Below are 12586 nucleotides of genomic sequence, written 5' to 3' on the forward strand. Positions count from 1 at the left end.
AGGATCCACACCACCATGGGAGTGTGTTTCACGGGCAGATTTCTGGGGCACATTGCAAGCTACTGAGTCAGAATCTCAGGCAGGGGATCCCAGGATTCTGCATGTTTTAACAAGTGATTTTTACACACTTCAAAGTTCAAAGTTCAAAGTTTCAGTCAATGTGGCTCACGTAGTGTGGTGCTCAGGGCAGCAGTATCAGCATCACCTGGGAGCTCTGGAGGTGCAGCCCAGCGACCATGTTTCGGGAAGTCCTCCAGGGAGGTATACAGAGATTGCTGGGCCTCACCCCCCACAATGTCTTGTCAGTAGGTTGTCCTGTGTGGGCCCTGAGAACCTGCATTTCTAGCTGATTCCAAGTGAGGCTCTTGCTGCTGGTCCAGGAACATCCACTTTGAGAACCGCTGCTCTAAGTTAATGGTTCTCAGCTCTGGCAGCGCATGAGTATTACCTGGGGCAGCTCTTTGTTGTTGGTTAGCGTTTTTCTGTGTGTGGTAAAATATACATAACATAAAATTAACCATTTTAACCTTTTTTTTTTTTTGGATTATCATACTCAGGAAATTTATTGATGCTGTTTTCTGCATAGAGTTCCCATTTATATCTTTTTTTTTTTTTAGGCTTACCATTTTATTTATTTATTTATTTATTTAATTTTGTTGTCATTAATCTACAATTACATGAAGAATATTATGTTTACTAGGGTCCCCCCTTCACCAAATCCCCCCACAAACCCCATTACAGTCACTGTCCATCAGCGTAGTAAGATGCTGTAGAATCACTACTTGTATTCTCTGTGTTGCACAGCCCTCCTCATGCGCCCCCCCCCCACATTATACATGCTAATCATAATGTCCCCTTTCTTTTTGCCCACCCTTATCCCTCCCTCCCCACCCATCCTCCCCAGTCCCTTTCCCTTTGGTAACTGTTAGTCCATTCTTGGGTTCTGTGATTCTGCTGCTGTTTTGTTCCTTCAGTCTTTCTTTGTTCCTATAGTCTTTGGGTTTGAGGTGAGTCTCTTGTAAGCAGCATAGAGATGGGTCTTGCTTTTTTATCCATTCTATTATTCTGTGTCTTTTGATTGGTGCATTCAGTCCATTTACATTTAGGGTGATTATTGAAAGATATGTACTTATTGCCATTGCAGGCTTTAGATTTGTGGTTGCCAAAGGTTCAAGGTTAGCTTCTTTAGTATCTTACTGTCTAACTTAACTCACTTATTGAGCTATTTTAAACACTGTCTGGTCATTCTTTATTTTTCTCCCTTTTTATTCCTCCTCCTCCGTTCTTTATATGTTGTTTTATTCTGTGCTCTTTTGTGCTTCCTTTAACTGCTTTTGTGGGTAGTTGATTTTATTTTTTGCCTTTAGTTAGTATTTGGTTGGTCTGCTTTCTTTGCTGTGATTTTATTTTCTCTGGTGACATCTGTTTAGTCTTAGGAGTGCTCCCGTCTAGGGCAGTCCCTCTAAAATACCCTGTAGAGGTGGTTTGTGGGAAGCAAATTCCCTCAACTTTTGCTTGTCTGGGAATTGTTTAAATGATATTTAATGATTATCATATTTAAATGATAGTCGTGCTGGATACAGTATCCTTGGTTCAAGGCCCTTCTCTTTCATTGCATTAAATATATCATGCCATTCTCTTCTGGCCTGTAGGGTTTCTGTCGAGAAGTCTGATGTTAGCCTGATGGGTTTTCCTTTGTAGGTGACCTTTTTCCTCTCTCTAGCTGCCTTTAAAACTCTGTCCTTGTCCTTGATCTTTGCCATTTTAATTATTATTTGTCTTGATGTTGTCCTCCTTGGGTCCTTTCTGTTGGGAGTTCTGTATACTTCCATGGTCTGATCGATTATTTCCTCCCCCAGTTTGGGGAAGTTTTCAGCAATTATTTCTTCAAAGACACTTTCTATCCCTTTTTCTCTCTCTTCTTCTTCTGGTACCCCTATAATACGGATATTGTTCCTTTTGGATTGGTCACACAGTTCTCTTAATACTGTTTCATTCCTGGAGATCCTTTTATCTCTCTCTGTGTCAGCTTCTATGCGTTCCTGTTCTCTGGTTTCTATTCCATCAATAGCCTCTTGCATCTTATCCATTCTGTTTATAAATCCTTCCAGAGATTGTTTCATTTCTGTAATGTCCTTCCGGACCTCATCCCTTAGCTCTTGCATATTTCTCTGCAACTTCATCAGCATGGATATGAACTTTATTTTTAATTCTTTTTCAGGAAGACTGGTTAGGTCTGTCTCTTTCTCAGGGTTTGCCTATGTGATCTTGGTCTGTATCAATTTCTTCTGCCTTTTCATGGCGATAGATATATTTGTAGGGAGCTGGCGCGTGTGTTGGGTAAGAGAAAGTCCCTTCTTGCCAGTTTGTGGCCTTCCTCTCCTGGGAGAACAGCGGCCTCTAGCGGTTTTTGCAGGGCAGCTGCATGCAGATGGGGCTTCTGATCTCGCCCGGCTGCTATGGAGTTTATTTAGCTCTGCAGTTGCTGTGGGCATGGCCTGCCTCAGGCTGCTGCTCCAATATGGTGGAACTGCATCAGAGGGGGAACAGGCGGGAGGCTGTTTATCGCGGTGAGGGGCCTCCGAGCTGCACTGCAGGGGTTCAGGCACCCAGAGTTCCCTGGGATTCACAGCTGCTGGGCTGTGTCCTGGGGCACTTCCATCTGGCTGTGGGGTCCCTGTCCCTTTAAGACTTCCAAAAAGCACTCGCTTTTCTTTGTCCCCGGGGCACCAGCTGTGGGGACCCGCTCACAGGTCTGACTGTCCTGTTTCCCCATTTTCCAGCACCCCATGCACACACTGTGTGTCTGCGCTCTGGTGCGGATGGCTGGGGCTGGGTGTTCAGCAGTCCTGGGCTCCCTCTCCCTCCTGGCTCAGACTCCTCTCCTCCCGCCGGGAGCTGGGGGGAGGGGCCTCGGGTCCCGCGGGGCTGCAGCTTGTATCTTACCCCCTTTGTGAGGTGCTGGGTTCTCGCTGGTGTGGATGAGGTCTGGCTGTTGTCCTGTGTCTTCTGGTCTCTCTTTTAGGATTAGTTGTATTTGTTGTATTTCCAAAAATATATATGGTTTTGGGAGGAGATTTCCGCTGCTCTACTCACACCGCCATCTTGGTTCTTCTCCCATTTTAACCATTTTTAAGCATACAGTTCACTAGCATTGAGTACGTTCAAATGTTATACAATCACCACCGCTACCATTTCCAGTCCCTGTTCATCATCCCAAACAGAAACTCTGCATCCATTCCACAAGCGCTCCCATTCCCTCTTCCCTCGGCCCTTAGGAACCACCATTCTATATCTGTCTCTATAAATGACCATTCTAGGTACCTCATGTAAGTGAAATCATGCAATATTAGTCCTTTTGTGACTGCTTGTTGGTTCTCATTACAGTAACTCACCTTCTATAATGGTCTCAGAGTTCATCTATGCCATAGCATGTGACAGAATTCTATACCTTTTTAGGTCTGAATAATAGCCCATCGTATGGATATACCACATTTAAAACATCCATTCATCTGTTGATAGGTAGTTGAGTTGCTTCTGCCTTTTGGCCACTGTGAATGGCGCTCTTACGACCTAGGGAATTTTTAAAACGTAACCATGCTGAAGCCACCACCCCAGACCTAGTAGGTCAGACTCTGAGATAGGATGGGGCTTTGGAGATTAGTAGAGCTCCTAGGGGTTCTTCTTATGCAGCCAGGTTGAGTGTCATGGTCTTCAGACTGCACCGCTCACTCCGATCTCTGAGCCTCCCTCTTCCTGTCCACTGCCCAGTTTATACTCACCTATCTCCTCCATGAGGCCTTTCTTAGTCAGTCCAGCCAATAGTGATTCAGGGCTCTCTCTTCCAAACCTAAAGCACTCATGCTTATGCAGATAGACATATTAGTGCTCAATGTACATTCTTCCATGTCTTGAGCCTGTCCATTCTGCGGAAACTCTATTTATTTCCTTGAAAATCCTAGAGAGCAGAAAATAGGGCCTGGGTGTCTCTCTGTTCCCTTTAGGCCTGAGCACAGCCCTCACGTGTGGAGACCCTCAGTGACCACTGCTAAGTTGAAGGGACATTGTGTGAGATGAGCCCTGGCCTGGGCATTGGAGACCCGAGTCCTGACCCAAGTTCATGTGTGACTCAGGCTAAGGGTTACACTCTGTCTGGGCTTTAATTATTTATATGACCTCACTTATTTACATAACACCCTTGCAACGGTTGTCTTCCTTATATACCATCTATGTTGCTGTCAACTTTTTTTTTCTGTAAGTCAACTCTCCTTTTGTACTTTATTTTGAAAAGGAATTTTCTATCACGCAAATAATGGGAAACTAGTGTCATTTGTCATAAATAAAAGGTGACATTAATAATAAATATAATGAACACAAAAAAGTACCCACCTCTGTACCCCTGAAATCCTCTTGTACCACCATGGTGTGTCCCTCATGCTTTGGGACACAGAACTGGACTATCTCTGAGTTCTAATGTCCTCTGATAAGGCTGGACTGAGATGGGAGTGGTGTGGGCATGTGCATACAGCTTCAGGCCACTTGATACATTCACATGGTCCTTGACACCATCTTTGGTCCCAGTAACTGGGCATTGATTTCATGTATCATTTGAAGCCTTACAATTTCAATCCTTTTTTTTTTTTTAACAACCAATAGTCAGTGATTTTCAAACCACCAGATTGAAATAGATAATATCTATACCCTCATTTTTTCCCTGGGGAATGATCAAATGGTAAATGACTTGTACCAGATGGATGGAGTAACTTCCACAAGGTGGGTGAGTGTCAGGACTGGAACTGATGTCCGACTTGAGAGTCACGTGAACAGCCTGTTCCTCCTTGTGACAGGGGTGTGGGGACTGCCTGAGCTGACCGATCTCACAGTTCAGAGGACAGTGACAATAGCCCTGCTCTGCTGGCGCCTGCCTCAGTGGTATTGGCTGTAACAAAACAGGACCAGTCCAACTTCTTAGGCCCCCGAGCAGTGAGTCACTCAGGAAGTGTGGCTGTGATTTCAAAATAATGAACACCAGCAAACAACTAAACCTAGACCTGTATTTATTTCGACCTTCCCCCAAAATGCTGTGAAGAAAACTTGGATAATACCGAATAAAGCCGTGAATGTATTAGATACTGGCAAGATACCTATTTATATGCAAGAGGTCTTACATTTTGGAAAGGCAATTCGATCACTAGTTTTTAGCTCTTTGCTGAAGGTAAGAGCCATGTCAGGGAAAGAAAGGCTCCCAGGACAGGAGCTTGTGTTTGTCTCTCAGATTGAACCTCACTGGCTCCTTCCTGTGTCCCCCAGGCTGGTACAACCGTCTGTACATCAACTTCACCTTGCGACGCCACATCTTCTTCTTCTTGCTCCAGACCTACTTCCCTGCCACCCTGATGGTCATGCTGTCCTGGGTGTCCTTCTGGATTGACCGCAGAGCTGTGCCCGCCAGAGTTTCACTGGGTAAAAGCATTTGATAAGGTGTGGTAGGGTGGTTTTTGCTTTCAACTGATTGCTGTGCAAAAAAAAGGTCAAACCATGATTCAGAGTTCTTAACTGCTGGGCTGTCAGAGTTGACAGGAGCCAAGTTTCCTCTTGCTTCCTGCCCTGGCCACTCATACACTGCCTGTTCCCAGCTTATATTATGGAAGTGGGGACTAAACTGACATCAGCTTGACAACTCATTCAGAAAGGTACACAGCCTAGGGGAGGTATCGACTTCCACCTGCAGCCGTGTTAGAGCTCAGGACTTCGTAAAAAGGACGATTCTACAAATGCCAAAAACTTGTTCTGTAAACACAAACACTTTGTTTATTGGCCTTGTTTAGACAGACTGAGAGTCTGAAGGCAGAGCGCATGTTGGGGGATTCCTGAGTTTGGAGATTTCTGGGAAGGAGAGTGCTGTATTCCCTGGAAGTGTGGTTTCAGTCCTCCACAGACCCTGTACTCCCGAGAGCACGTTTGCATCTCATCATTGTCCATCTGGACAGATCAGCTTGGGTCCTGAGGAGTGTGCGGGTTTAAACAGTCAGGCTCAGTGAAGAAGAGACAAGCATGATAGGCCTCCACGAATTTCCACGGTTGTCATGGCATCGATCAGTGTGGCTTAGATGAGGAAGAGTATGTTCCTTCCTCGAGTTTGTGAATGGTCTTTACAGGTGCGCTTTAGTCACTGCTCTAAATTCCACATCCGAACAGGTCCCTCCTGAAGCAGTCCTCAATGTCAGCCATGTCACAGAAACCCAAACCCCAGTGTGGCAGGCTCCAGAAGCGGTGACCTGGCCAGGGGACCTGGCTCAGCTGCCCGCGGAGCAGATGCTCGCACCTCTGTGAGGTGGGCACATGCCCAGGGCATTCCTCATGAGATTTAAGAGCTGGGGAATGTAAAATGGTGGCAGAGTGAAATGGGCAGGGGGGCGGCCCTGTGCCCTTTCAGTGGCTGAACGAGAGCTGGATGTTGCAGGCATCACCACGGTGCTGACCACGTCCACCATCATCACGGGCGTGAACGCCTCCATGCCCCGCGTCTCCTACATCAAGGCCGTGGACATCTACCTCTGGGTCAGCTTCGTGTTCGTGTTCCTGTCGGTGCTGGAGTACGCGGCCGTCAACTACCTGACCACCGTGCAGGAGCGGAAGGAGCGCGAGCTGCGGGAGAAGGCGAGATGGGTTTCGTTCATTTCCTCGTCTGAGCTCGTGCTGCTGGTTGAATGAGAATGGGGAGGAAGGGGGGTTGCTTATAGGAAAGCGACTGCTTATGAAAAAGGAGGAGGATCATTTTAGAGGAGATTCTAGGATGGATCTCGGATCTAACGCCAAGGATCCCCGAAAGGCGAAAGTCTTTGGACAAAGCCTAGGAACAGGAAGACGGCTTAAGTTTTTGGCCTAAGTCTGCCACTTATAATGGGCCTCAGTTTCCTCATCTTTAAAAAAGGTATAAGATAATAACCCTCACCCCGCCTTCCTCCCAGGGCTATTGTAAGGGTCATGTGAAATAAAACATGTGAAGGTAGTTTTGAAATGGTAGGGCTCTAGACACATATGAAATATCAATATTATTACTGAACATGGTCAGGGAAAATGCCTCCCTGTGCTGTGACCAGAGGAAAATTCTACAATAAAAAGGTCTGGTATTTATCAGCACTCTGGCCCAGTGAAAATTCAGCCATACATGACTATAGCCTTTAGACTCACTGGAAGTACCATCCTTTCTCTGCTGTATTACACTAAACTACGGAACGAAGAGGGAATGCACATGGGGAATTTAAGGCAATGTGCACGGGCCTTTGGCCAGGGAGGGAAAGTCTATTTCATTCATAGTCAGTCTCTTATGAACCACAGTCAGAAATAAAATGCCAGCTTGTCATGAAATCATTGCCCATCATTGCACTAATCAAATGAGTGTTCGTCTAAAAGGTGTAAAGATCAGGGACACGAACATCCCACAGTCCTGCACATCTATAGGGCTGGTAGCTCCTTAGCCTATGGGGGTTTTAAATTTTTGAAAAAGATGTGTTGCTTTTTCAAAAATAGCCTTTCAATGCCCACATTATCCCTGTTAAGTATTTCCACAATGTTTCCAAATATGCTAGGTTGTTTAAGAATTTATTTAGAAAATTCTACTCCAGCTTTTTTACTTCAGCTTTTACATATTTGTTCAGATTTTCGATACTATGTACACTGATTGTTATCAAATGCCTTTGGATTATATTTAAACACTTTGATTTATAATCCATTGGACTTTCCTAGACAGAGCTGTTCAAAAACAGCAAAGCCTTCATCCAACAGATATGGGCTCATAAACTGTTAACCAAGCACAAGTGGGACTCATTAACCTGTTACTGTGCAATGGGGCCTGGTCTTTGCCTGTGATGACATAAGACCGTCTAAAGAGAAGCAAGGAAATCATTCTCAGAAAGGCCACTGGGCCCATGTCTAGTTCCCCGTCTGTGTGAGAACAGACATGGGAAGGTGAGAGCCTGCAGCAAAGCAGCGGCTTAGAGGCTGAGGAGGTGCAGTAGCCGGAGGGCAGATAATGTCGGGAAGACACCCATTCTCCCTCCTGCTGCACCAAGAGGGACCACTATTCATGGCTGCTAGAATGGAGCTGAGGTTCTCAAAGTGGGAGCCTAGAAGCACCTGGCCTGAATTTGCCTTCAAAGCCTGTTAAAAATGAAGATGCCAGGCTGCCCCTAGATCAACCAATTCAGAATCTCTGCAGGTGGCACCCTGGAACCAGCATGGCTAACTATCTCCCAGGCAACTCCGATGCTCACTGAAGTTTGGCTTCCACTATACCCAGGGCAGGGCCGAGTGGAGCCTGCTCGGTTCACCCTGGTTCAAACGTGGGTCCTGCACAGCTTTGGGTTAAAGCCAGCAGGCAGACTGTGGTAGCAGAGTGGGGGGTCTGCCTCGACTGTACATGCTCAAAGGAAAAATTCCTTGGCTGCTTATCAAGACCTGCCCAGTGCAGAAGCCACTGAATTTTTCTTAGAAACAAGCTGATGTAGAAAATAGGGATTTGTCATAATTTTTGGCATTTCCTGATTCTAACTCAAAATCTTAGGAGAAAAGTCTTTTTGATTTAGCAGAAAGAAATTCAGGTTAGAGCAAGAAAAAGAAGCAAAATCTTATGTCTTGAAAACAAAAAAGCCCAGGACAATATTTCAGTTTTAGCCCTATTTGGGTGTGATGCCATCTGAAGGCAAATAATTGAATAGATGAACCTCTTGCTGATCTTTTATCCCTAAAGTCTATGAGTTGATTATTCTAAATTGCCTTAATGTGCTACTTAATTATTGTTGCTGATGGGACAAGACATATAGAAATAGTAATGAAACAATCATGCCTAATTAAAAAATGTATATCCCCAAAGCACAAAATATTTCAAGTACAAGAATACTTTGAGTAATTCCTGTTTTCACATAAAATCATTCATCTGTTTTTGCATTCTAAAGCTTTATGGTTTCCATCCGAGTATTTTAAGATCCATAACGAGAGGAGGCAGGTTGTGAAACGTCATTATTTTGCTTTTCCACGTGGAAAAACAGGCACTGTAGGGCTGAGAGCCAGGTTAGAAACATATTAAGCAGACTGGCTAGAGGAATAAACCCTGTCTGGGTGAGAACAGACATGGGGAGGTGAGAGCTTGTAGCAAAGGAGTGACTTAAGGGGTGAGAAGGTGCAGCAGCTGAAGGGCCGCACCGTGTAGGCCTCATGCCTTGGACCAACGCCACCAAATGCAAACCTGTTTTATTTCAGAATGGGAGAATGTGTTTAAATTTTCAATACTCTGTATATTGATCATTATCAAATGCCTTTGGATTACATTTAAGCCCTTTTGATTTATGATCCATTAGAGCTATTCAAAAATTAGCAAAGCCTTTATCTGACAAATATGGACTAATAAACTGTTAACTGATGCCAGCTGGAAGTCCACTTTTTGCTGACTCAAGTTGTTGGGGGGAAATCAAGCAAAACCATTTCCTTCACTCCAATTTATAATTTCTTATAAACATTTTCATACCCGCAGAGACGGTTGAAAAATAGGATAATATACATCCAGGTACCCTACACCTACATGCAATACTGTTAATATTTGCCATTTTTGTATGAGCTCTTTCTCCATATAAACATATTTGTGTCAGTGCAGTGGAACCATTTAAAAATACATTGTAGGTGCCATGACCCTTTATCCTTAAATGTGACTCTGTAGAATAAGGATACTCCTACCTAATTGTGGGGAAAACTCAAGTTACTATGGCCAGGATCCTCCCCTGACCCTAAACTGCTTGATGGTGTAACTGGCTTGCTGCTAGGCTACTGCTTCCACACCTGTACTCAATGAGCTGTTACTGACTGAGTCACTTCATAAAGAGGTTTGCCCAGTGCTCTGGGCAGAGGGAGAGAGAAAGAGGATTACAGATCTGCAGACTGTAATTCTAGCGTTCAACTATAGCAGGGAGACAAGCTGGGTAATGAAATCTTTCACCCCAAGAACGTTCCACTGTCATTCCTCGGTCTCACTGAATCCATAGTGAACTTGTTCAGGGCTGAAACCCACTGGCAAGACACTAATCTTTTGACTATGCACAAAAGGTGGAGTCCCACAGCTGAAATCAGGATGTGTGGATTTAAAGTCCTGACTCTGACAATAGCTGTGGGATCTCAAGAAAATTGTATTGCCTCCCTGGGTCATAGCTTTTGCCTCTACATTGAGGGCATTTGAATTAAATCGGCGGTTCTGAGCTCTGGCTGCTCAGTACAATCCTGTGGGAGCTTTAAATTAATTAGTCTAGAGTGGAGCCTGGGTGTGGCCATTTTAAAAAGCCCCCCAGCTGATTCTAATATGCAGCGAGGGTAGAGAATCTTTGGACTAAGTGTCTCTGGAGATTCTTCCAGTTCTGCCTTTCTGTGGTCCTGAGTAGCCTTGGGGCTTTGCCCTCAGCCCAGACCACCTCCTCTGCACGTCACAAGGCCTAAACATGCTGACACTGTTTGCTGTTCGCAGTTCTCCTGCATGTGTGGAATGCTTCATTCAAGAACCATGATGCTGGACGGGAGCTGCAGCGAATCTGAGGCCAACAGCCTGGCTGGGTACCCGAGAAGCCATATTCTCACTGAAGAAGAAAGGCAAGACAAAATAGTGGCCCACCTGGCGCTGAACAGCGGGTCCAGCTCCTCCGGGAAGAAGGGGCTCCTGAAGGGCCAGATGGGGCTTCGCATCTTCCAGAACACCCATGCCATTGACAAATATTCCAGGTTGATATTTCCTGCCTCGTTCATATTTTTCAACTTAATTTATTGGTCGGTGTTTTCCTAGGGGCTTGGAGGCTGTGCCGGGAAGAGGGCAGAGACATCTGTGTGGCTTGGCCAGCCATCTGCACATGGCCTTGCTGGCTGCACCCCCCTCACCCGGCAGCCCAGGTCCTGAACCCCCCTGGCGATCCCAGGAGCCCTCCACCTGCCCTTCCCCGACTTCAGGGGTTTGCTCCTCATTCATGCTGTGTATTTCGCCCCACTTCGCACCTCCTTAGGACTGTCTGCTTCTGTTCTTGTGTGTGAACATGTTCACAAGAGCCCCCCTCCTATAAAAACATGATTCAAATGCCTCCTAGTCTTTCTGAGACCCTAATAACTTAAGATTTCATTGTAAAGGGAAAAGGAGAAATGAAGTGAGAGCTTAGGGGCATTCTGGAGAGGAGAAATTAGGGTGCCAAGTAGGAATAAGAAATTTGTAGCCCAATCTGTGACCCCTCTAGAGGTCAAGCTAATAACTCAGCCCAGAGCTCCCAGGTAAACAAAGGCCCTCCTACCAGGTGGGATATTCTAAGGGCTTAGCAGTTACTGCCAGGAGCTGGAGGCCAAGGCCCACACCTTTCTCTTGGCAAGGTTGATCCCTGTCTGCAGAGCAATCCCATCAGTTTCTTGCTGCTAATGTTAACTCCTGTGCTGCTGCGGTCAACACGCAGTAAACGCTTTAAGGCATCCCAGCATTAGGCACAGTGGAATCCAAATTAAGAATAAGAGACAGTCCTAGTTCTCAGAGAGGACATGTTATACAGGTATCTGTAAGTTAAAAAGTGGTAAGTGCTACAATAATGGTTCAAAGTATAAAAGGAATTTGGAGGAAGGGAAGAATGATTTCCACTGGGAAGACTGGATCTCATGGAGGAAATAGCCTCTGAGTTGCCCCCAAAAGGTGGGGATTTGGAGAAGAAATGTGCTTGTTGGATGGGGGTGATCCAATACGGTAGCCACTGGCCATGTCTCTATTTGAATTTAGGTCAATTAAAGTTAAATAAAATGAAAAACTCAGCTCTTGCTGCATTGCAGTAGCCACATTTCAAGGGCTCTTCTCAATAGCCACATAGGGCTGACGACAACTGAATTGGATACTGTAGATCTGTAGAACATTCTCACAGTCACAGGAGACCCATTAGATGGTGCCGCTATAGATGAAAGACCAGCCTGAACAAAGGCTTGAGAGAGTCAGGAAAACCCAGATTGCAGAGTAAAGCATTTGTGGGGCAAGCCACCCATTTTGGCTGCATTCCAGGCTGTGGGAAAATGAGGTAGGAGACCAGCTTTTTCCCCAACACAAGGTGTCATGCCAGGTGCCCCCATGCCTGTGTTAATGGGATAGCTTCCCCTCCCTGGAGTTGCCTGGCCCAAGACTGTTGGATTTCCCAGCCTCATGGACAAATGAAGAATGAAAACGCACAAGCAAGGATAATTGGTTGGTAAGAGAGCATCTGGACATGTTTAGAAACCTTTAGAGATTCTCAAAGGCCACAATTCTGCTCAAAGAATGCTAATTATATTGCCATTAAATATAACATGTTGTGTTGGCTGTCTTATTTAATTCCAACACTACTCTGCTTCTGATTACATTGTCTTCATAAATTGAAGCTCATAACATGGTGGCCTGTTCACAATTTTAAAAAAAAGATGTATTTTAACTATCTCATATATTTAACTGGAGTTAATTCTATAGCAAATGTATTAAGAATCATAAACAGTATTTTATCATGTGGGACTGTGATACAATAACACCATTACATTCAGAACTGCCTTATTGCAGTGT

At 45.2% G+C, this 12586-nt stretch overlaps 1 protein-coding gene across 2 annotated transcripts in view; it reads left to right on the plus strand.

Annotated features, from left to right (window-relative positions):
- The window catches only part of GABRR2 (gamma-aminobutyric acid type A receptor subunit rho2), a 36415-nt gene extending 24077 nt beyond the window's left edge, over nucleotides 1–12338 (plus strand). For both annotated transcript variants that reach the window (XM_037014067.2, XM_073220987.1), the window contains 3 exons: nucleotides 5311–5463; nucleotides 6464–6660; nucleotides 10511–12338. In XM_037014067.2, coding sequence (XP_036869962.2) covers nucleotides 5311–5463; nucleotides 6464–6660; nucleotides 10511–10822 — 662 coding nt within the window. In that variant the 3' untranslated portion in view covers nucleotides 10823–12338. The remainder of the gene's footprint in view (nucleotides 1–5310; nucleotides 5464–6463; nucleotides 6661–10510) is intronic.
- The last annotated feature ends 248 nt before the right edge of the window (nucleotides 12339–12586 follow it).

The sequence above is a fragment of the Manis javanica genome, chromosome 13 (genome assembly GCF_040802235.1).
Source record: "Manis javanica isolate MJ-LG chromosome 13, MJ_LKY, whole genome shotgun sequence".
NCBI classification, from domain to species: domain Eukaryota; kingdom Metazoa; phylum Chordata; class Mammalia; order Pholidota; family Manidae; genus Manis; species Manis javanica.